Below are 25,044 nucleotides of genomic sequence, written 5' to 3'. Positions count from 1 at the left end.
ACAATTTGTTATTTTCCATATAAAATTTGATATATTGCCTAGAAATAAATATCTGTCATGATTATCTCAACTTAATAAAAAGAGCACAATCAAAACAATTTTTGAATAAGTTCATTTCATAATTGTTTTGCTAATTAAATTCGGATGGTTATTTAGTTGACATTTTAGTGACATTTTAGTTATTTCAGGCATTTTTTATTCTGAGTGTTTATATAATAAATAGAGATTTTTTAAAGACATGATCATAATGAACTTTTTTTTTTACTTTTCTACTTTTAATAAAAATATATGCAAGATATATCCCGCTGGCTTAAAAAAAATCACTCACTTATATATTGAATCATATGATCTTTATGTCTGCTTTCAAATCATGTTTGTAATTAATATTCTCAATGTATTTTTTGTCATTGTAAAGCACCTTGAATTGATTTGTGTATGACTTGTGTTATACAAATAAATTTGCCTTGTCTTGCCTTGAAATGCCTGAGTTTAAAAATGTTTAACATATGATTAGTAAATGTAGCTGTTGATTACTGACAAAGGTTATGGAATTAGCCCTGATAAAATCCTGTTTTCCTGCAGCTACTGTCAGCTACTTCATTCATTCATTCATTCCATCATTTATTCATCCATCCATTCATTCATTAATGCCTGCCGTGTTTACGTCAGCAGATGGCGACATGTCATCCAGCTGTGTGCCCCTCCTGCTACGTCTCCTGCCACCAGAGCTCATTTATACCGAGGTGGAAACTGACAGGCCTCCACAGAGAGGAGGCACCGTGTCGGGCAGGATGTTGTCCCTCGTACCGCTGCTGCTGCTCGGTCTGCTGCGACCCTGCACCTCCGGAGCCGCGTTCACTCAGGTAGGACCTGTTGATTTACCAACAGATTCACTGCATGAATGCAGACAGCAGAAAGAAACGTCACATCCATGAGCGTTTTTATTCCTAAGGCACACTTAGGCTGTGATAAAACCCACTGCAACAGAGTCTGCTGCAGAAAATGATGCTAAAAACACTGCAGCCATCGTGTATAAATCATCTGAAATGTAAACATAAGGCAGATAAGTAATTATTGATTACAACAGTGTTTGGGGTGTTTTACATGCCAGTAAACAGAGATCCGTCATAACCTCTGGTGGTCAGATTGGTGTTTTCCAGAATATTCCTTCTGAGTATTGTAATAATTCAGCTGCCTCTTTCTTGTCGGAAAATTTTTAGCACCAGCCAGTTTTCACCCTTGCTTATGTTTACCTACTTCCAAGCCTTTTTAAACAGAGACCTCCTCAATAGATTGTTGATTTAAACTAATGGATTCACAGTGAGACTCTGAAGAATTAGATGGATTTATCTGTGTATTCTGAGCTTTACAGCGCAAAAAAAGCACAGCAACTAAGAGCCTTTTATTTCCAAAGCTATAATTGTTAAGGTGTTTTCATTTTGTGGAAACTCTGGTGGTCAGCAACTATAAAAAGCAAGTTAATCCACATTTAGAGGTGCATATTTTTGCCCCTCAAGCACACCAACAACAAATGATCTTTTGAAAAGGGCCATTTTTGACCTTGCCCTGCAGTTTGCATACTTTAGATCAGACACAGGACAATCGACAGGGCACTGAAAGACTCCTGCACACGTATTCATTGTTATCTCAGCTGTATAAAAATAACAGTTGTCATTTCTCACTTGCAAGAAGATACAGTGAATATTATTTCTAAGAGATCATGTGAGAGTTCTGTCACTCAGGTAAACCAGAGAGCTCCTGCCTACATAACAACATATCAAGAAGAGGAGGGGTGAAAGTATCGCAGCTGTCCGCATGACGCCGCTTATTTGCTTAACGCTTCAGGATCCATTTGGCAAACCAGTTCCTGATATTTGCATTGTACACAGGCCAGAGATGGTAGAGTGATTGTTTATCTGACCTCCTGGGCCTTCTCAACATTTCTCGGTACATTAAATGAACCCAAAGTGTTTTATTTTGCCTGAGTAACACACCATAAACCAAAGACAGTCAGTTTAGCAAAATTTACACAAAGAAAAAATAACCACATATGTCAATTTGAGGAGTAAACATTTCGAATTTTTTGCTTGGAACATGAATTTCTGTTGATTGACTGTTCATTACTTTTAGCTCTAGATTCAGTTTAGAGTCCAGGATCTAACACAGGTAGAGTTATTACCAGTGGCGTCACTATGCCTATTTTAGGGGGGCTTCAGCCCCCCTAAAATATTCATAAGCCCCCTAAATAATTTTATGTTCATTTATTTTTTTAAAAAGTTGTTTTTGTTTTGTTTTTTTTACAAAAAAGTGCCAAAAAGTTCCATATAATGTGACCAGAATATGAGTTTAAATACATAATCACATAACCAGTCATTTTTAACTTAGATACGATCATAAATCTTAGTTTCTCTTCACTTCATAGTGGAAGGTAGAGAGTCTGAGTCGGTGCGTCGTTATGCAATCTATTCCACTTGTTCATATGGAGCACGCCCACATCACTGAAATCCAGTCCACATTTTCCCTGCAACCTAAGCTGCTGGTACCTGCAGCATGTGTTTATAGGGAACGAGCACACAGAACGGAGGAGACCTAGCCTAGCCGCGCTAGACAACCCACAGCAACGAATTTAATTCTCTGCCAGGGTATGGCAAGCCGTTTTAACATTTAATGCCTAGAGTGCACTATCCAGAATTAAGACTGCGGATATCCACAACTCCATTCTGACTAGGCGTTCATGAATTTTGGATATCCAGAATTTTCATTAAAGATATCCATAACGTAATTTTGACTATCCTAAAGGACAGATAGAGATATCTAAATCTCAGTTTCGCCTAGTGGAAACTGAATTACGGATATCTCTAATGACATAACTGAAACGTCATGAAACGCGTCACATATCCTAAATGAAAATTACAGATATCCGTAATTCAGTTTCCACGAGGCGAAATGTGAGTTAAAGATATCTTAAACGTCACTATGACTCGTCGGAATGACGTTGCTCTATTTTAGGCGGGGGCGGATTGAACGTCATTTCATTTGGTCGTTTGGGTCGGTGCGCTGGTATTTATTAAATAATTTTACTTACAGGGTACCTGGTAGTTCCATGTATAGCTCACTGGGTTAAGCAGGCGCTCCATGTGCAGCGGCTTGGGTTCGATTCTTAACTGTGGCCCTTTTCTGCATGTCTTGCCCCTACTCTTCTCCCTTTTACCTGTCACTCTTCACTGCCACCATCACAATAAAAAGGCAAAAATAATAATAATAATTTTGTTTATTTATCCATATGCGGCCGAATGGGATGAGCGGCCAACCATCATCAGCCCTGTACAGGCACGCAGGCACGCAGGCACGCAGGCAGGCACGCAGGCAGGCACGCAGGCAGGCACGCAGGCAGGCAGTCACGCAGGCAGGCAGGCAGGCAGGCACGCAGGCACGCAGGCAGGCACGCAGGCACGCAGGCACGCAGGCAGGCAGGCAGGCAGGCAGGCAGGCAGGCAGGCAGGCAGGCAGGCAGGCAGGCAGGCACGCAGGCACGCAGGCACGCAGGCACGCAGGCACGCAGGCACGCAGGCACGCAGGCACGCAGGCACGCAGGCACGCAGGCACGCAGGCACGCAGGCACGCAGGCACGCAGGCACGCAGGCACGCAGGCACGCAGGCACGCAGGCACGCAGGCACGCAGGCACGCAGGCACGCAGGCACGCAGGCGTCACACCACAACCACGCTCATCCCATGGGGAGATTGCAGTGTTTGGTAAAGGTAAAAATGAAAACAAGACATGATACATAGATCGATCAGGTTGATACTTTATTGATCTCCAAGAGAAATTGGCATTTACAGTAGCTCAAAAAGGGGAGAGATAAGTATGGTAAAGAGGCATGTAAGTTTTAAACTAGATGAAGATATAGAGTACAATATAAAGCAAAATAGAAACACAAAACTTACATTTCCTATACATAGAAGATGTGCATAGTGACAGTGTGCACCATACAGTGGTGCAAAGGGCAGTTCGTACACAATTAAAAGACATTTATATAGATGTGAATGCAACCCACACAGTAAACCAGCAACTCAGAACGCATGTTACTGTCCCTTTAAGACGCTAGACGCAGCACCTAGGCAACCGCAGAAACAGAGACCTGAGGGAGAGAGCAGAGAGCAGAGATCAGGAACTTTGATTGCTATTTATTGAATCAATTATAGCCAGAAAAATTAAATGAATTTAGCCGCGCTTTTGCTACTTTGCTAGTTCGGTGGTATGTAGCCTATGCTGGCAACACTTACTCCGAAGGAGTTGGGGTTGACGGCGAAATAGCCGCCTCGTTGCATCCACAATATTATCCGTTTCTCTTGCTGCCAGTTCCTGTCGAGCACGGGTAGTTGTACTGAAAAGTCTGTCAAAAAGGGAAACGTTGTCCAGCCGGGAGGCCATGGCCGCGACAGACAAAAAAAGGCGTCAAAAAAAGGCGTCAAAAGTTCAAATCACGCATTTCACCGCTTTTCGCCTCAAAGTGGGAGGACTAATAGCACGACATTACAGATATCTGCAATGTCATTTCGTCTCGTCAAAACTGTCATTCAAGATATCTTTAATTACATTTCGCCTAGGCAGAATTGTAATTACAGATATCTCCAGTTTTAGATATCTCTATCAAAATCCATTAAAGATATCTCTAACATAATTTTAGATATCTACAATCAACACCATACACATGAATGGCAAAAGTGACATCATTTCTCCTAGGAAGAATGTATTTGTGGATATCTGAAATGATAATTACGGATAGGAGAAATAGAGTTGTTGATATCTCTAACGTTCTTTTCGACTAGGAAGAACTGAATTACAGATATCTGCAGCGAATATCCAGTCTGGGCATTAAATGTTAAAACGGCTTGCCATACCAGGGTGGGTCTAGTTACCCTCCATAAGGCTCGAGGCTGGATTCTCCTAAAACTGGCCGGACCAATCACCATGAAGTGTAGAGTCAGAAGGCGGGCGTAACGAAGTGACGACAGAGGCGTGACGATTCTGACAGAAACAACCAGTGCACAATAAACAGTTATCTTTCGACTGGGCTTTGGCCACAGCCCTTAAAGATTTGAAGGTAAAATTCAACTTGGAAGATAAACAAAGGACGGCACTTAAGTGTTTCATTGAGAAGAAAGACGTATTTGGACTTATGCCGACGGGATATGGCAAATCCTTAATATACCAGTTGGCTCCGCGGCTCCGCTAGTTGGGAAGCTAATGGGACTTAGCCACAATCCGCCGGTGCTCTCGGAACTACGTCAGCCTATTCGTTGCGTTGATTGGTTGTATACCTACCCAATTGCTGCAGAGGGATTTGATAGACAACCTTTTAGCCCGCCTCCCTCCCTGTCGAGCTTCCTTAGACCCTTGTGCCGTCAGAAACATGGGTGTAGCATGGCTAGGCTAGAGGAGACCAGCATTAGGAGAAGAACGTGAACAAGAATGGATATGCGAAATGTTTTCAGGAGAGTAAGTATTCATCACTGCTGATAGTAACAATAAGTTAGCTCCAGCCCCCCAGCTAACAGCAGAAAGTCCCATGTAATTAATAAACCAAATGCTCCCTGTTAGACAAATAAAAACCTGGCTTGTTCACTCTGTAGGAGAGAGCCCCCTGTAAAGGAGGCAGCGTGAGATACTGCTGTATCTCTGTGCACGTCTTACCTTTGTTGTTCTGCGGTCAAAAGTTACATTTCAGCTCTAAAAGAACGCTGCTACTTAGCTAGCTAGTTAGTCTGAAATGCACTGTCAAGGTTCTGGTTGTTCATAGAGTTGGATGTGCACTCTTATTTATTTTATTTTATTTTTTACCATATACTATCTTTGGGGTGACTTCCTTCTGGAGCATCAGCTCCAGCATCAGATACACACTGTGCAACAGGAGCTGAGCTCATTCACGTATGATTATGTGAATAATGATGATAATAATAATAATAATAATAATAATAATCATAATCACTCCACCACCCATATTGACCTGTAGGAGTCAGGGCAGAGGAGCAGAGAGAGTGAGAGGGGAGAAACCTCTACTGGAAAGGTGAGTCTAAAGGATTTTACAGGAGAGAGTCATTTGTGATGCAGACAGTCTTGGATTTTTATGGAACTTGATATGAATATGAAATATGAAACATTTCAGTCCAGGTGCACCAAATAAGACTTATTTAACTTGAGCTTTTATTTATTAGAGTAATGATTGGAAAGTGGAGATAGCAAAGAGAGAGATACATAAGCCAAATATACGACATAAATAAATAAATAATTTTGCTAGTTTTGGACCTAATATGACTCTGTTTTCACTGGTTGGACTGAAGAAGACTAAGACCAGGAGCACTGTGGCTCTAGAGGGAACACTCTCCTCTATTATGACTATTAAAATGGCTGGTTTGGAGCCATGCAATAAATGGGAACCCACCCCAGAGATCATCAAGGGTTCAAAAAAAGCCACCAGGGAGTACAACATGGCTCACAAAAATTCATTTTTCCCTGTTCTTTTCCTGTTCCTGTTTACAATTGTGCCATTTATTCTGAGTTGACAGTCTTTATTATTTATTTTTGGGCCTCGTTAATAAGTTATTCATTCATTTAGTCCTGGGTTTAGTCCATGATACCCTGCTCCTGTGATATCCAGTCAGATCTGGTTTAGTCCTGATTTTAGTTCATGTCACCCTGGTTCTGTGAGACAGAGTTTAGTGTGTGATTGTAATTCTGTTCAGTGAATAGATCATTTAAGTTATAAAGATGTTTTGCTTTTGCTTAAGCACTTTTTATTGTTTAGTTGCTGATGTGGTCAAATTGAAGCTGTTGTGCATTAGAATCCTCCAAGACAAACGTTACAAGTGGTTGCTGGAGTTATTTCAGTTATGCACATATTTATGGAAAATACTGAAATGTGTTGTGCTCATCCAGCCACAGAACTTTCATCCATATTTTACATGAAGAACTATTTTCAATACTGCCTGCTGTTGCAGTTTGTTTGTTTTTTTGCCTTTTTTTTTAGCTCAATGTTGTTGTTTTTTATTATCCCTCTATAATAAGATTTTATCAAAATGCTCATAAAATACACCAGAATGCAGGAAATAGGATCAGTAATTTTCAAAATTTTCTGGGGGAGGACCCCCAGACCCCCCATCAGCATCCTGCACAAACCAAATCTCTGAGGTCTGGTCACAAGTTGGCAGCTCTGAGTTATTGTGAGCAAAAGTCATGGCCACTGTGGTGTAAAACATTTACGCAGTAAAGTATCTCTGAATAAATCTAAATCTTAATGTGGAAAAGCAATTTCTCAGTTTTTGTTAGCTGTAAAATTAAATGTTCGCTCACATCCTGTGCATCTCCTGGGGGCTAAGCCCCCCCTGTCCTTAAAACCTAGTGACGCCTCTGGTTATTACTATGTGTAGTCAGTTTTTGTTGCATTAAGAGAAAATCTTACCTGTCAAATACAGGATTAAGCTGCCTGGAGTGTTACAAAACAAAGTAATTCCATCTGAAATCATGGATTTTTTGGAACATTTTCTGCTCAACCATCTCTGATTTGACAAATGTTTATAAAAGAAAATGTAGATATTTCTAAATATATTGTTGAAATTTGAGATTGATATATGAATCACTCATTTCTTTTAGCAGAAATTACTTTGACAGTTGAGGTTTTGTTTGCATGACAATATTCAGGAACTTACAAAAATAAAAATGTCATCTTCACTGTTATTTCTCATCATGCCATTGATTCTGAATCTGCAACCTTGGACAAGTAGCTCAAATAAACTCTATCATGTTGAATTATGGAAAAAATTGATCCCATCTTTGAGCACACAAGAGTAAAAGATTTTCTAATGGTAAATTTTCATAGCTTGACATATGTTTAATGGTTAGCTAATGTACTTGAGTGGTTAATTTATTTCGCTTCATGTTCGATTGGGAACAAACTTAAACTTTACGACCAAAGTCCCAAGCTGAACTATACATAGAAAGTTGAAGTGTGAGTACATGTGCTGTTACGGTTTTCCAAGGGAGTTCAGGTACAAAAAATGAGCAAGCAGACAACTGGAGCATTTTAAGAAGGTTTATTACAGCGTATAGTACTAGAACTACAGAAGGCTCCGGAAAACTACAACCAGAAATACCAGACAGACAAAGAAACGAACTAATACTGCAACTAGTGGTAGGGAGGACAAACTGACTCACGTAGGGTATAACCCAGGTAAGAACAGTAAAACTCTAGACAGAGAAACAAAGAACTAACAGAGCGAAGCCCACGAAGGCTTGATAATACTAAAGCTAAGACTACAGATCCAAAGGTGAAGCATACTAAGATTCTAAACTGTTGAACAAAAAGCGAAGCACACTAGGCTCAAACACTGATATGAAAACTAAGAAATATTAAACTAGGCGCAGTGAGAACTATAAACAATATATACAAAATGTAGACTCAGACTGTCTGATGCTCGGACAGGGCTGGGCCTCGATTTGCAGGGAATCCAGGTAGTGTTGCAGCGGCTGGTCAGTGTGTGGGGAACGCCAGATGGTGGGAAGCGGCTCCGGTGGGTGAATCCTTTGAGGCAGTCGGCAGTGGTGAAGGAGACAGAGAACCCAGGTGAATCCATAACTATGGCAGAGGAAGACAGTCAGATTTAGTAAAAGTTTAAACACACTCAGAACTAAAGAACACTAGTTAACCATTACAGGTTGTGTCTCAATCCTGCACTGGGAGAAGAGTGTCGCCGGGTCATATAGTGGTGGAGAGAGAGGCTTGATTGGGTGTGTTTCCACCTGCTCTTGATGATTGTGATGAGGCACAAATGCCGCTGCAATTAATCTATGAAGGAACCTAAGGAGGAAGAAAAAAAGGGAAAGTGAAAGAGAGGGAGCACCAGCCAGAGCTGGCAGCTGCCTGCCTGACATGCATATTTGTAACAACCGCTTAAGAGTCTAGCTTCATGTACCTACCTCTAACAAGTAGTTGCGCAATGCATTGAGCTGAATAAGTGATATCCAAAGTCACTAAAGACAACATTATAGGGCCTGTATTCACAATTATTTTTTCTTTCTTATAATTTGAGAACCATTTTGAAACTCCAGAGCTTTGTTCTATGTGGATTAGGCTATCTGGCAATATTTTGTTTTTATTTTTGTGGTACAATTAGTCATACCTGCTCAATCAGTTATTAAAGTTTAGCAAAAATAATGATAATAGTTTCTGATATATGGTCGATTAACATTGAAATGTGCAAAAAAAAAAAAAAGGGCTTTAAGTTGGTTATGGTGCAATTTAAGAAAAAAAGCTATTTCAGAAATTACTTGATATATAAAAACATAAACTTCATAGATACCATTTTAAATATCCACAGTTATTGATTAAAGCACAGTTGTAAGTAAATCAGCAGAAAACCCCTGATGATTTGAGATGGAGTAACCCTGAACTCATGGCCACCATTTGTCTGTTTGTGCTGTACAGATTACAAAGTGTAGGGCTAATATTCTAGCAAAGTTGTTTGCCAAAGTGTTTAAAGAGTTGTGTGTCAGTATATCGACCTGTGTGCGTGTAATCTGATTTGTAAATAGTGTAATAGAGTCTTTAAATGTGTACTAGGATTTGTAAAATCTGAAAATACCCATACTGATATGAAAGGCTGAAAGGTCTTTAGATCCAAAAGCTGGAAATACAGACGAGATTTAAGATTTTTTGCTGCACTTCTGCTATAATTTAAAGGAACTCAAGTCCTTGGTTGGAATCAAACCAAGTATGTAGCAGCGCTGTAAACATTTGACAGCCAGGTTGTTCCATTAGTGCACAAATCATTGTCATTGTGTACTCTGCAGGACAAATCCACATATGAGTTGTTTGCTGTCTTGCAAACATCTGTGTATACATTTTGGTACAATACTATACTAAAGAAGTAATAACTGTGCTGACTGTTTGCCAATCAAAGTAAGCACAACCTTTGTCTTGTCTCTCCAGCGATGTGACTCATCCACAAATGGCACCCTTTACAAATACCAAGCGAGGACTCTAAATGGTAGTTGCACTGTCAACTTGAGTGACTACCAAGGCAAGAGCGTCCTCATTGTCAACGTGGCTACATACTGAGGGTACACCTATCAGTATGTGGGTAAGAAACGCCACCGCAGGCTTCTTTAATGGGTGAAAAACACAGCCTTCTTCATCTCAACTTTTTCTGCTCTTTTTACCAGAACTGAATGCACTACACGAGGAGATGAAACCGTTTGGCCTCACTGTTCTTGGCTTTCCTTGCAACCAGTTTGGGATGCAGGAACCGGGGAAACGACATGAAATCCTGCCAGGTTTGAAGTGAGTCAGTCACAGTAGAAACACCATAAAGGCCACCCCACATCTTATCTTCTAGGGAATTTGAAAGGACTTTGTACTGGATGCTTGTAGAAAACTTGAAAGGCTTTGGTTCTTATAGAAAACATGAAGTTAAGAGAATTCCCTAAATTGGAGCCAACAGCTTCTCACACAGCCGGTATACATTTTGATGTGCTGTAACATAAGAACTTTTAAAGCAGGATGTAGACAGGAATTTGCCGTATTGCTAAATCCTGTCAATCAGCAAAGCTTCATTTAATCAGGGAAACATCCTTTGGCAATGAGATCAGTTCCTCTCAGTGGCCCCTCTAACACACGTAGAACTTATGTCTCAGGTTCCATCAGTCATCGTAGATCCGTAGCAGAGCCTTTGCAGTGCGCTGTGTGGTCTTGGTCAGCTCACAGATGAATCTAGGGCAGCTGCCAAAGCCGTAAAGTGCTCAGAGGCACGTCCAATGATAAGCTGCCCTCTCTCTGGATTCCAGGCATGTTAGACCGGGCAATGGATTTGTTCCAAACTTCCTGCTGTTTGAGAAAGGTGCTGTGAATGGAAAAGACGAGCAAGAGGTTTACACTTTCCTCAAGGTAAGATGTGGCCTGCTGGTCAAAGTGAGTGATTTAAAAGTTCTTTGAATCACAAAGATGTATTAAAAATGCAGCTGTGCATAGACTCCTTAGATAGGAATGCAATTGACTCAACATATGAACATTAATGTAGAACTGGATGCTCTGCAGATCTTCTAACCAGAGTGTCGACAATAGAATCACACTTTTTACGTTGTAGGTCACACCGGAGCACAGAGCACAAATGTGTTTACACCCAGAACTACATGCAGCCAAACTAGAGATTGACCGGTTGTTGTTGCAGATATTTAGCATTTTTCTGATTATCAGTATCTGCATTTTTATTGACTGATTATTAATAAATTAAATGTACTATTTTAGGTCTGATGCAGCCACCTCTCTCTCTGTGGTCTCTCAAGCAGAAACTGCAAAAAGCTGAACAAGAAAAATAAGTCGTTGCAACAAACCAGGGCGTTAGTATCTCTCACAGTGGCTACGGCTATGCTAGCGCCTAAGTTAGAAGGCAGCAATTAATTACCCTGAAACAGAGTCTGTAAAACAGTCATTAATAATGCTTTAAGATATGGGGAATGGAAGTGATAAAACAGTGAAAGAATAATAGAGAAGAGCAGCGGATGTAACTGCAGGATCAATCTCAGTCAATGCCACATAAACAGAGGAAAGTGTCCTAATTTAATCACTGCTGTTTCTATTTTACATATTCAGTTGGTTCAGTATATAGTTACGGGACGTTTTAAAACAGTTGACAGGTATCATAGTTTACATTTTTGCTGTTTTCAGGCCTAAAATCAACATGGCCGCCTATAACCAAACACCACATGGCATTTTTAAAGAAAGATTCTTCTGAAATATTATATATACAATTATATGCAATTGAAATTTAAAGTTATTTATAGAGATATTGTAGTAAACCTGTTAAGATGCGATAAGTCCACACTTGAGTCACACACTACTTTTTATTAAATAACACAGAAAGCCTTGGAGTCTTGTCTGTCTTTTCTTCAGGAGGAAATGACCTCATGTGGTCATGTGATCTGGAATTAACACACTGTTTTTGTAATGACTCATATAAAATTTGATATATTGCCAAAACAGAAATATCTGTCATGATTATCTCAACTTAATAAAAAAGAACACAATCAAACATTTATTTTTGAATAAGCTCATTTTATTATAGTTTAGCTAATTAGACGGTGGTTGTTAATAAATTTGAATGGTTGTTTAGTTGACATTTTTGTGATATTCAGTCATTTTTTATTATTAAGTGATTGTTTCCGTAATAAATAATTATGGAATTTGTAAAGACACGATCATATTAAACATTAAAACTTATTTTTTTAAACTTTTTATAAAAATGTATGGCAGATATATCCCATGGACTTCAAAAGTCCCTCAATTATATATTGACCCAGTTATACTCACCCTTATTAATGAAGAAGCCTAGTTATTAATGACAGGTTCTCTGCTGTCACATGCTGATAAAACATTACATTTATTGTATATCGGGCACAGATATCAGTTTTCGCCTTTCTCAATCACCAATAATCGGTCAATTCCTAAGCCAAACGCAGCATAAAGTATTATCCAGATATATAAATATATCAGGGATTAGAGCTTAATTGTTTCCGAGTAATTTTTGAATAACATTACTGATAAGCTGCACTGATCTCAACAAGATCTTTAGGATGGAGGTTATGTACTCGATGTGGACACTTTCTTTGCAGAGCTCCTGCCCTCCGGTTGGAGGCGAATTCGGCAACATCATCGGCAGATTGTTCTGGGAGCCTCTGAAGATGAGCGACGTCAAGTGGAACTTTGAGAAGTTTCTGGTGGGACCAGACGGCAAGCCGGTGATGAGGTGGCACCCGAGTGTGGCCGTGTCTGAGGTGCGAGCTGACATTCGCAAGTACTTCCTCCAGCTGTACACGCAGGACGTTTTCAACTAGAATGTGATAGCAAGCTGATGTAACAAATAGAGCAAAAGTAGCACATCGAGTAGTGTAATGGGACAGCTTCTGACACATGAAGATGGCATGCTGAATGAAGAGGAGGCTTGAAAACAGGAACACTGTGGTGCCTCTTCGGAATCTGGGGTTCGGGCCAGCTTTTCAGTGCATTCAAGCTGCCCTGCGATCCCACAGTGCCATGTCATCTTCACACCCCAGGACCTGTTTGCTATTACAGTTCAACGTTAATTACTTCCAATAAATCCTAGAGAACACCAAACTGATGTGTGGAACTTTCTTTACAGGCAACAACTGCGGGTGTTATGTAATTGAAGGGGTGAAAATTATGCAGCAAAAAAAGTTGTGCCCCCTTGAACACAGGGTGAATAAGCAGGGGAAGATACTAACAGACATTTAGAATAGATTTATTAAGCCAGTCAAATACAAAAAGTCTCACATGTGCTTTTGCCTACAGCAAAAAAAAAAGAGAAGAAAAAAAGGCTACAAACCAGGAAAATACAACTGCCAGTAATTACAGCGTACCTTTCAAAGTGCAAGTCGGCTCACATCTCATTTCAGCTCTCACCCACCGTTATTTTGTTCCCCGTTTGATAAAATTGAGCTTTTTCCCCCCAAAACCGTCTCCACACACATATTTGAAGCCCTTCATCTTGACTACTTGAAATAAACTATACTAAGGAAATTGTAATTGGGATTCAGGTAAAACAGGCAAGGCTTGATTTTAAGTTTAGATTTACCTTCTTAAAAACGGTAATGATCTCGAGGTGTGGATCCTGTGTCTGTTATCGGGCCTCTCGACTTGGTGTTACAGCAGTTCACAGGTCAGTCGGCAAGGCATGGATTGCTGGTTGTTGGAGTGGACAGAAAGCAAAGCCAGACATCCTGGCAGAGGGGGTTTTGTTTTTCCTCTGAAGAGCGGCTGTACTGCTGTAACACGGGGTCTAGGGCCTTCTGAGTACTGATGAAAATCTTCCTCCTGCTGCTGCTGCTGCTGCTGCCTGAGCAGAGTTCGAATGTTCAGTCGCACTAAATTAAAACTCAGTAAGTTCACAAGACCTAACAGGTATGAAGAGGAAGGTAGTCATCAACGTTTTGCTGCCGTGACCTCGAGATGACGCGCGCTGGGGCTAAACTGAGCAACAGTACAGGATGCAGCAAGATGAGTGTAAATATCGGAATGAGTGGTCAAATCAAGTAGAAGTGTTGTTTAATGAGATTAGGTCCATCATCATGGGGAAAAGAAAAAGGTTGTGTATGTACTGTGCATTGTGTATTGTGTCTGATACAAACATACAATGTCAATAGCTACAATATATTGGGATTACACTAACAACATAGAAAGAACAGCATTACTAAAGACAATGATTTACACTTAGTCAATGCAACTATCAAAACAGCAGGTTATAAATAAATTATCATAATCACAATCAATGTTTTTGGTATGATACCATCAAAATTCATTTCCCAAAATTTTTGTATTTCAACAACCACTTTTGAACAGTTACACATATGGGACAGTTCTATAACATCGATGGTACTGAAGAAACCCTCATAAATCAATTAACATTCACATTGTAAATTCTATGATTCAGTGTACCTATATAATCATTCATTGTTGGAATGAGTATATGTAGTCATATTGGGGAATGGCTTCCTGTAACCCTACAAGTAACAAACCGAGTGTTAAGTTGTTACGTACTTGCAGAGAAACAATCACATAGGTAATATTTTTCTGGAAAAAAAACCCAAAACAACTGAACAATGTTAATTATTCCAACCTATTTAACAAATGACTTAAGTTCCCGATAAAAAAATCTAAATAATATTTCATGTATATATTCAGAATAGCGAAGTGTTTCACAAATAGCCTTATAAAACGCAAGTATAAACAACATTACAATAGGATATCTACAGTTCAGTAGGAAAATTATAGATCAAATCACACCTTGTCAACTCAAAAACAAACTGATTTCATGCTACTACCCAGACTGTTCGGTGGGTACGGTGACGTTTTAGTGCTTTCCAGGGTCAATGTTCTGTCGCTCCCTTTTTCCGAATCCTGCTGCTGCCGCGGCCGCCGCTGCTGCTGCTGCTGCTGCTGCTGACTGATCTGCAGAAACAAGTTCAAGATTACCTTCACAGTCACGACCTTTGCTGCTATTTTGATTTCTTTAATCTGAATTTAGGGCTGTTTTTTGGACATCGTCAGCCCAAAATCCCAAAATAATCTTTTAACATTTTGTATTTTAAGCAGTCTGAGAGGAAACAGAGAGGACTTTAGCAAATTACAGGCCTTTTCACACCGATCAGGTAAGATGGTACAAACAAAAACAAACTTTACAGTGGGACGAGGCCGTAAGCGGCACAGCTGGGTTAAACAGAGGACTTTGACATATACATATAAGGTCAGGCTTTAGAGAGAAGAGAGAGGACTGTCGTTTAAAATTCTGATGTTTATCTTTTCATTTAGCTTTAAATTAAGCTAAACATGAGCGACTGTTTCAGCTTTAATTAAAATACAACAATCGGGGCATCAGAGATGATTTGCATTAAAGAATTATGCCAATAATATTCTATATTTTCTTGACAATTTTCATTAATAGAAACGATAATTTAATCCAGATTACGAGTATCGTCTGCTTTAAGCCTGATGTAGCTTAAAGTTCTGTGCTAAAGGTCTCCAGCCAATTGTAGCAGGGACAAAAACACCTCAAAGCACAGTGAGTCACACCATGGTGCTGTGCAGGGGTCGTCCATTAAAAGGTACATTTCAAGTAGGGTTCCAACTAATGAGTAATTCCTATATTAATTAATCCATCAGTGATTTTCTTGATCGTTTGATTAGTTGTTTGGTCTAAAAAAAGTCAGAAAATGTTTTAAAAAAAAAAATTGTTGAGCAGCAACCCAAAGATAATCATTTTAATGTCACAGAGGAATAGAGAAACCAGATAATATGAACATTTAAAAAGCTGGAATCAGAGAATTCAGAATAATTGCTCAGACTGTATAATTGAAAATAACTGAGAGAAAATGTGATAGTTGACAACTAATCGATTAATTGATGGATTTTTGCGGAGTTCAACCTGTCCTATTGGCATTATTGTGTACTACTAAGTATTAAAAACAAAGCTGAAATAAACTGAAAAACTGTCGGCAACACATGCAGCATTTAGAAAAATCTAAAAGCATTAGTTGTGGCCCGTTTTTAAAGAATAACAGCTTTAGCTTGAGCAACTTGGCTTGTGACTGAGAGCCACACACAATGTTAGAGTTTGAGGAATTGGATTGTCTTAAGATTGACTACTTCAAGAAACACATGGTTAGCTTTGGTAGCTTTACTGGAGTTTTACTAACAATAAAAACAAAAACACAGCAACACAACTTGTCCCTGTAGCAATAAAAGAGCGTACAAAAAAAATGATTTATAAGAATCAAAAAGGTGTTCTTGTCTGACTTTGCCTTACCTGCATTCTCTGGTGGTGGTCTCGAACTCTCTCCTACTGCTGCTCTGGCCCCTCTGGGTTGAGGGAATGACATCTGCCAAGGAAAACCCTGACCAAAGAGAAAGCACCGTCTAAGTTAAACTCTCTAAATGTCCGGAATCATCAAAGCTAGCAGCCCGTAAGCCTTTGCCGTAACCTAGCAATGGTTATTGAATGTAAGCGTGCGGCTCCCAGCAAGTAAGGGGAGTACAGGCAAGAGAAAAGAAGAGCCTTGTTTCCTCAGTGAACCAGAGTCACTCCAGAGACAGAGACAGAGGGGCCTTAGAGCACCCTTACCGGGGTAACAGGCTGGAAGTCTCGTACAGGGGGTGGTGCTGCGGCGGCTGCGGCTGTGGCGCCTGCTGCATTGGGCATCCTGGGAGGGAAGTGTATGGGCCAACCCTCAAGGCCCTGCGGTCCCACCTGCACAAAGGGACCACAGTAGGGAGGGCTCAGCGGGCCGTTCACTGAGCCTGACGTGGGGTCTGAGGTACGTCTTTCCTGCTGCTGCCCCTACGAGGGATCACAAGTACACATGTGATCCCCAATCAGTGCACGGCTGCTACTCTCAGCGAACGCAGCGGCCATGTCGTGGCATGGGCCGCTGCTGACCTTCAACCCTGCTGCAGCTGCCTCCCACAGAGGACTGGAAATGTTCCACCTGCTGATCCCGAGTGCACTGACAAACAAGCTAGCTGGAGGGAGGCTCTTGTGCTGGAGTATTGATTTGTCCAGGGAGAACTAAAGAACAGTCAGTCTAGTCGCTCAGTCATCTATGACTGCATTCTGTCACAAGGGGGCGCTAGTCTGCAACGTTTACCACCATTGGCTCATCCCAATTCATTCTAAAGACTTAAAGAGCAACTTTCAGTCAAGTTTTCCCTGATTTAATGCACTGCCAAAATAAAATGACGGCACCATTTTATTCAGAATTTCAATATATTTGCAATACTCTCAAGCTCAGCCCTGAGCTGTAGCCAGTACCTGTTTGTGATGCTGCATCTGCAGTCTCTCCAGTTTACATCTCTCTGTTCGTTCTCTCTGACACTCGTTCTGCGCCTGATGAAGCTAAACCACAAAAGGACAATAAGCAGATGAGCAAATCAGTCGTACAGACATTTTGTTATAATAGCTATTCACTACAGCAGACAAGAGCAAAGACTTCCTGATTTCCTCATATATGGGACAAGACTGTGCACACTCAGCTTACCTGATTGGTCAGATTAGTGATCTGACCCTGGAGTCTCTCAACTTGCCGCCTTAAGTCCTCTTTTTCCTCGTTCATTCGCTCCCTGTCGCTCCTTTCTTTTCTGAAGTCCTCCTCAAAGATTTTCACCTGAAGCATAAAACAAAAAGTTCAGGAAATGCATGTGTAATTGCAGCATAACTGTGTGTATTCATGCATTATGATTTCTTAAGCATCTGACCTGTTCTTTTAGTACGGCAATCTGAGTGAGCAGTTCCTGTTTTTTCAGGTTATTGGCTGCATCTGCAAAGTTGCCCTGGCCAGGAGGTTGTTGGGAGGATGAAGGGGAGTGCAGGTTTAAGGCTTCCTCCAACGCCTGAAGTAGGACAAAAACAAAGATTACACAAAAACAAACGCCTGTGTGTTTGATAGCTCTTTTTGCATGTTTCACACTCACCCTGTTGAGGCGCTGGATCTCCTTCTCCTGGTACTCTCTCTGTTTGCTGAGCGGCAGCAGCTGATCCTGAAGGTAGCGAATCTTCTGCTTCAGCTCAGTGGTTTCAGAGTTTAAACACTCCTTCTCCCCCTGAAACACACACACACCCAGAACATTAACATTTCTCCTAAAGCCTTTTGAAACTTTTTCTCCTTGTGTGATGTTGAATTTCACCTGGATTTGGCGTTTTTGTATCCTCACCTGTACATTTTCAATCTTGGACTTGGCCAGCAGCAGCTTCTTGTCGTAGTCGCGCTGCCTCTGCTCTCGCTCGGCTTCCAGCTCCAGCACCGTTTTCTGGGACTCGGCCAGTCGTTGTCTGAGGTCTGTGATCTGAGGAACAGTTTAAACCATTTAGGTAGGGACAGCATTCACAGAGTCTGCTAATCACAGCTCTGAGGCACAATTTTCATGAACACAAACCAAAAAATAAAAAAAATAAATATGCGTTTCAGCGATAACAACTCTGGTGAAGATAAACATCAGCTGGTGCATGCGTTAAAGTACAGCCCTGGAAATGATGTGTTATCAAATTACAAACTAAGCCGCAGCAACAAGGACACATTTGCAAACACGCAGTGCTGTTTTTGTGTAAAATATGAACGAACATAGTGACGCAAATGGATATATCTAGGGTTCTGTGGTTTAAACCAAAGGCTGCATGGTGTCTCCGTCTGAACAAAGTGTGAATACAGGTTTCTTCATATAACTGGGTGTGCACAGGCAGAAGTGTGTGAGTGTGAGTGTGAGAGTGTGTATATGTGTGTGTCTCTGCTGCCCTCTGACTGCACCACAGCAGGAAGTCAGCGGGTACCAGAGAGGTGAGGGGAATTCTTGCTGAAGTGTGACAGGCCTTGTGGTAAGTATGCTCAGATAGCAAAGCTATTGCAAGATTGCACCTTTTCCACTGGACAAGCACATTAAAAAAAAAAAAAAAAACACAGACAGCTGCCAAATGATGCACACAAACTTCAAAATCAGGTGTTTTTCAAAAGACATTCAGAAGAGTTACGAAATCTTTGACTATTTCACTAACAGAGTGCAAAAATGTGGCGCCAATAGGCTACAGTTCTTCTTAACAATAATAGTGTTCTGTATAATTTAGCAATGCTTATCGATTTCAAGGCTCAGTTTATCCTTGTTGGGGAAAATAGTGAAGACAGAAACTGGAAGCAAAATTTTACAGCCACTTTGAAAATGTGTGTAATTCATGAACTAAAGTGACACACAAGTATTTAAAGCAATACCTTAAGACAATAGGGAACATTCAAAGAGGTGTAATTAAGAAAGTGGAAGTCAGCTGATTACTTTTGTTTTGTACATGTAGATACATTCTTGTACAATTTCCAGTCGTATCTGCATGTGCTTACCTGAATCAAAAAAGAAGTCTTTGCATTTTAATACAAGCACAAGGGAACATTTTCAAAAGAAAGCTAATAAAAAAATGAGTGAAAAACATCAGAAGTAGACTGAACAGACTTTATACACCACAGAACCCATAATAAAAAGTAGCAACTATTTTAAAAACTGCATTCAAAATTAAAAGTCTGAATGAAAAGAAATTGGACTGAAGAGCTCAGCAGCATCAGTGAAGGACACAGCGATGTCTTCCCACACCCTTTTAACAGTCGTAAAGTCATTACTGTACCTTCTGCTCAAACTGTGACTTCATGGAGTTCCACTGAATGTCCCACTGCTTGTTCACCTCCAGTACCTGTAAGCAGCAGCAGAAAGTAAAACAAATACTGAACATATAGGAAACAAACTACACAGAGAGTTTCCCCTATGGCAAAAGAGGATGAGCAGCAAGTAAGCAAATAAGTAAGTAATACTCACATCCTTTCTCTGCTTCTCCAAAAGCTTGATCTTCTTTTCGTACACCTCTACATCACAAGGTTTAGTTGGGGTTTTCTCTGCAGCTTTTCCACTCTGGGGGAACACAGAATATTCCTAAATCCACAACAATCCTCTGTTACGCACACTGTGTGAGCTTACAAAAGGGAAAGTTTGAAGAAATGAATCAGCTGAAAGTATTTCTAAAAGAGAAAATGAAATGTACAATGAAAATATATTTCGCACAACGAAAAGATTCAAATAAAGCCAAGCTACACATTGTGCCTGTACAGAATAAGAGTATACATTAGTGATGTAATTGAATTCCCACTACCTTCTGCGGTGTTGAGGCCTCCATTTTAGGTCGGACAGCAGCAGCTTCCTCCTTAACTGGCTCCTCTTTGGCCTCTGGCGTTTCGGTGTCAGATGGCGACGTCGCCGATGCCGCTGTTGCTCCTCCTGTGACCAGCTCCTTAAGTTTCTGATTCTCCTGTCTAAAGTGGCAAGAAAATGAAAATGATAGCGCCAGAGGAGCAAGATCCCTTATCCAGCGTTTGTTGACATGTTGCGCTTCAAGAGGCCTTTTGGGAAGAACCTACAAAACCCACTGTGTGCAGTCAGGGCAACAGAAAGCACTGGAGTAATCCCCCCCACCGAAAGTGAAAGCACTGGCAATCGTCCACATTTATGACACAGAATGTGTAATGTTTCTTATGAAAACAGTTTTCACGCTGCAAACAAAAACTTCCACATGGTTAAAAAAAACAAAAAACACCTCGACCACAAGAATGAAAGGCTGGTGTTGTCTGTAGTGAAGTGATGCGCTCCGATAACACGTTTTGTTCTTTTTGGCTTCACTAACAATAAAAGTTTGTGCTCCAGCAGAAACAACACAAAGCGCGGCCAAGTTAAAAGAAAAGGAGAAACATTACCTCAGCTGTTCCAAGTCTCGATTCCTGATATGATGATCCTCTTCCATTTTCTTTCGAAGCTCATTGTTCTCCTGTCTGAGCTGCTCACAGAGAGTCTACAGAAACAAAAGCAAAAGAATCCATGAGTCTTAACAGTAATATGGTCACTATGCAGCACATTTGAACTGTCTTTGTTTAATGCAGCACACAAACTATAACGGTTTAAAGTAAAATGTCAAATAAAGCAGAGAGGTCTGGTGTCAAGTGCAATCAGTGCAGATGCCTGAGTGACTATTCGTCCACTACCAGTGTTGTGTACCAGTAGCAGCATTTCTTTTTCTGTATATCAAGCACAAACATGTGTCCTCTCCACACATACTACTTAATAAGACGCTGAAAGGAAAGAAAATTTTAAAGAAAATCTAAAAAACAAAAATCAAATTCTTACATGTGTATCTGTTCAAGCTCTCCTCTCTACACCTACCATCCATAAAATCTGCCACAAAAAGGCTTTTATAAGTCAGCAAGAAGCTCCAAAACTATCTGGCAAATCAGGCATAACACAATACAATATTTAAGGTAAAACAAAATGTGTAAATGGTTTAGAGTTAATATATTAATGACTCAAATGTATACACTACCATAGAGGGAACTCAGAGTAAAAACTTCAAGTTAAAGAGTGCGATGGTGAATTGTCATTTATTACTTTTGTTAAACTGTTGTGTGTCGTACCTGTAGGAGGGACGTTCTCTGTTCATTCTTTTGGACCTTAGAGGAAAGATGGTGGAACTCCACAGCCATGCGGCCAAGGTGAGCCAACAGCTGGTTTGGGTTAGACTCCTCTGCAAATATGCTGAAAGAGCTCTCTAGCCTCTTCAGCTGGCTCGCGAGCTCGATGTTCTCCTGAGGAAGGAGGGGGATTACTCCTGCCACTGACCCGGCCTGGAGATACCCACATAGGTAAAAAGTCAGTCAGCCTTTCCCCTCAAACTGACTCAGTAGGCGAGCCCACAATTACACACAAATTTAGACCAGCACAAAGCATGGCGTGACAGTCATCATGCTATTACGTCTGTGAAAAGCAGCAGCTGATTTATCTGAAAAGTCAAACCAGTTTTCCTTGTTGGATTTAAATATAACCCGCACAGACTATAGGTGGTTGTGGGGACACTTTAACCAAGATGCTATTTTTAGGCGTGGGAACGGTGTCAAAAGAATTTTACAATACAACAAACATGAAAGGCCAGTCGATAATGAGGTTTGACACCATGTGTGTCTGAAACGTAATGGCACAGAGTCCTATTAGCACATCCACTAGGATGTGAATGAATCAGCTGTGTAATTCTAGTCAGTAATAATCCTGGACTTTCCCCCGATTGACTCAGGCTGGAGCTACCAGTATTGAGTTTGTTGGTGAGTCAACACACCAAGGATATCTTTCCAATGCTGAGGAAATAACTACAACAAGGAAAGGTTGAATTTAGCCTTAATAGGTTAAATTGCAATTTTAAACTGGTCCTAATTTGGAACAATCTACACGATTTAAAAAGTTTGACCTCCTGTTAAAGCTAAGTATTTATTGGGTACGTACAGTCAAGGCATCTGAAGTTTTTCCCTCCACATTCACCACCTCAAACTCCGATAAGGCCTCCTGTAAAGACCAGAGAGTCACGGTGTACTTTAATAAATGCAGTGTTCAAAATTGTAGCAAAAACATGTAACGATAAAGTAAACAATCTCTAACTACAACATATTGCACATTAGGCCCCTTTAATATCTGCATTATTTACAGTTTTACAATCATCACAAAATCTTTTCTACCCGAACAGAGAGCTCTAAAAAACAAATTACTTACATTAGGCTTTTCAGACTGAAGGGTCTTCCCTAAACAGCTTGTTTGCTCCTCCTTCTGCTCTGCAGTGGTGTGCAAACAGGGTTTACCTGAGAGAAACCACAGCAAAATCAGTGCCAACTGGGAGTAAAGTAGAAAACCATGCCACATCGTTACCACCCAGAGAAATAATCCACAAATAAGAATACAATTATACAAAATGAACTTCCTCATCACGATATAATCTGTGGGACCTACTCTGTGTCTCAGTCTGAACAGGTCCTCCCATACACAGACTGGCAGCAAAGCTGGAGGACTTCAGGGCTTCGTTGTCTCTCACAAGCTCCTCCACTCGCTGCCGAAGCCTCGATGCCTCCGACTGAGACTCTTCCAGCAAATCGCCTGCAAGTTTCAGAGAGAGATCTTGTCTCTGTCCGGCAGCACTTCAGCCGAGTTTCACTTAAACCAACTTCACGTTCTCTTTTTTATCCATCAAATGCTGCTAAGGCTACTACTATCAGCACGAGCAGTCATCAAATAGGATGTGACAGAAGCTCAGTGAGACATTACGTGTCAAACAGCACTGCTTTGGTGAGTCAGAAGAGAAGCAATCAGGACACTCACATTGGTACGCGAGCCTTTAAAGAGAAAACCAGCGAAGACTATCAGGTTTTACTACATACCATCTCGAATTCCTGTGTGTCAGCCCTGCTCTGCGTTTGTGTCGTATGGTTGTGTTTTGAATGAAAAGGCAGTCATGCAAGCTGTTATGGAATACATCATATGACTTTTGTATGGCTGAATCAAGTTTATACTCAGTAATAATCACGCGCTGCTGAAAAAAATCAAGCAGATATCTGTTCTACATGTTGCAGATTACAATAAAGAAATGAGCGTTCTTGTAAATGTACAAATCTGGAAGCATAAAATCTTTCGTTGAGACACACAGCAGACGTGCAGTGCCAAAAAGCAGGTGGCATTACCCTCAAGTCCACAGCCTTCAGATAACCATGTTCTCTTTAGGAACTTACCTAAGCTCTTAAGTCCCTTCATCCGCTCCCTCAATATGCTGTTCTCCTCCAGTAGCTGTCGATAGCTGCTTCCCCCTCCAGCCTCCTCCCTGGCCTTGACCTCACTCCCACCTGGATCATAGATGCGGTACGGACCTTTCCCTTCCATTGCCGTCGCTTACTTCCTATACATGGTCCTCTGAACTGTGGGGAGAACGCACAAACACTGTTATTTTTTTTAAACAATGTAAAAAAAACTGATATAAAGTGCTGGAAATTGCTCAGCAGAAGATAAAAGAACACATAAAGAAGAAGTCAGAAGTAGCTGACAATTACAGAATACAAGCAGTTCAGATTGCTTGTGTCTACAATAATAGTCCACGGTTTGCAAGAAGAGAAGCAGCTGGAAATTTCTATTTTTGCACTACAGGCAGCTGTATTTGAATCCTGACTTAATGGTAGAGGTCATCAGAAAGAACAAAGTACAGAACAACAGCAACAAAATGAATAAATATTAAATCAAGTGTTCATGTAAGTGAAGACCACAGCTGAAGCATTAGCTCTTGGTTCTGTGACCTAAACTACTAACCCTGTTGAACATATAACACAGGAATACAACAACCACTAAAAAGCAACCTCATATAATGTTTCTGACACTTCTCGACTGTGGATGAATTAAATATCACCCACTCAACCATCCCACTGTATGGTCTACTGTAAAACCACTGGACCAACGCTGTCGACCTCTTACTAAGCCGTATTTTGTAGGAGGATGAGTGTAAACTAAAGAAAATAAAGACCATCCGATGGCTCTAAGAAGACAAAAGCAGCAATATTACCATGAAGCTACCCTGCCAGGGAGAGACATATGGCAAAAGTGTGCTAGCGTTTGTGATGGCTAAATATGACAACTACAATCCGAGGGAAAAAAGACAAAAGAAGAGGGGAAAAATATATAAAACGTGACGTGAATCCTGCTAACAAACCTCTACCCGACAGACGAGAGTCAAATACAGCACAATGTAGCTAATGATAGCTACCTTGATTGGCTGAAGAAAGCTAATATTAGTTTTCGCTGTTGTCATGCAAATTGCTAGCAACATCTTCGTTAGCTGTCGGCTAGCTAACACTAGATGACAGTGCGGGACGGGACGCCGCTAGCTCCTCTCATTTACCCACTACTTTTATCGGTGCAGTAAGTCAGTCGGAATGCCGAGTTAAACGACGAGCCAGAAAACAAAGAGGTGTCTTTTGGCTGGGTACCTTTCTGCTCGCAGTGGCCTCTCGTCTCTCTGCCCAGACATCTATTGCGGAAGTGGTGTACTGAGTCTATGCTGTAACCTGGGAAATTCCACCTCGCAACGTTTGATGTAAACAGCGATGATTG

The 25,044-nt window shown here is 40.8% G+C and overlaps 2 protein-coding genes across 6 annotated transcripts; one reads left to right on the top strand and one right to left on the bottom strand.

The window, feature by feature from the left end:
• The first annotated feature begins 665 nt into the window (after positions 1-665).
• On the top strand, positions 666-13,167 carry gpx3 (glutathione peroxidase 3). Of its 2 annotated transcripts, XM_051954612.1 has the most exons (6): positions 666-863; positions 6,016-6,069; positions 9,988-10,138; positions 10,221-10,338; positions 10,842-10,941; positions 12,666-13,167. In XM_051954612.1, the coding sequence occupies exons 1-6, from the start codon at positions 681-683 to the stop codon at positions 12,885-12,887; spliced, it is 828 nt and encodes a 275-aa protein (XP_051810572.1). In that variant the 5' UTR covers positions 666-680; the 3' UTR covers positions 12,888-13,167. The 2 variants fall into 2 exon arrangements, with proteins under 2 accessions (XP_051810572.1, XP_022051448.1); XM_022195756.1 differs by lacking the exon at positions 6,016-6,069.
• Positions 13,168-14,098: 931 nt separating this feature from the next.
• Positions 14,099-25,044, bottom strand: tnip1 (TNFAIP3 interacting protein 1). Of its 4 annotated transcripts, none has more exons than XM_022195726.2 (18): positions 24,921-25,044; positions 23,679-23,861; positions 22,906-23,049; positions 22,672-22,757; positions 22,408-22,467; positions 21,549-21,758; positions 20,838-20,932; positions 20,240-20,399; positions 19,909-20,001; positions 19,721-19,786; positions 18,274-18,405; positions 18,034-18,162; positions 17,818-17,952; positions 17,601-17,726; positions 17,375-17,458; positions 16,688-16,903; positions 16,373-16,460; positions 14,099-15,018 (listed from the first exon to the last, which is right to left on the bottom strand). In XM_022195726.2, exons 2-18 carry the CDS (start codon positions 23,824-23,826, stop codon positions 14,921-14,923), a joined length of 2,070 nt encoding a protein of 689 aa, XP_022051418.1. In that variant the 5' UTR covers positions 23,827-23,861; positions 24,921-25,044; the 3' UTR covers positions 14,099-14,920. The 4 variants fall into 4 exon arrangements, with proteins under 4 accessions (XP_022051418.1, XP_051810569.1, XP_051810570.1 ...); XM_051954609.1 differs by lacking the exon at positions 24,921-25,044 and adding an exon at positions 24,698-24,836; XM_051954610.1 differs by lacking the exon at positions 24,921-25,044 and adding an exon at positions 24,698-24,719 and having other exon boundaries at positions 16,688-16,813.

This window comes from Acanthochromis polyacanthus, chromosome 10, assembly GCF_021347895.1.
Source record: "Acanthochromis polyacanthus isolate Apoly-LR-REF ecotype Palm Island chromosome 10, KAUST_Apoly_ChrSc, whole genome shotgun sequence".
NCBI classification, from domain to species: Eukaryota; Metazoa; Chordata; class Actinopteri; family Pomacentridae; genus Acanthochromis; species Acanthochromis polyacanthus.
This window is presented reverse-complemented; position numbering and strand designations above follow the sequence as displayed.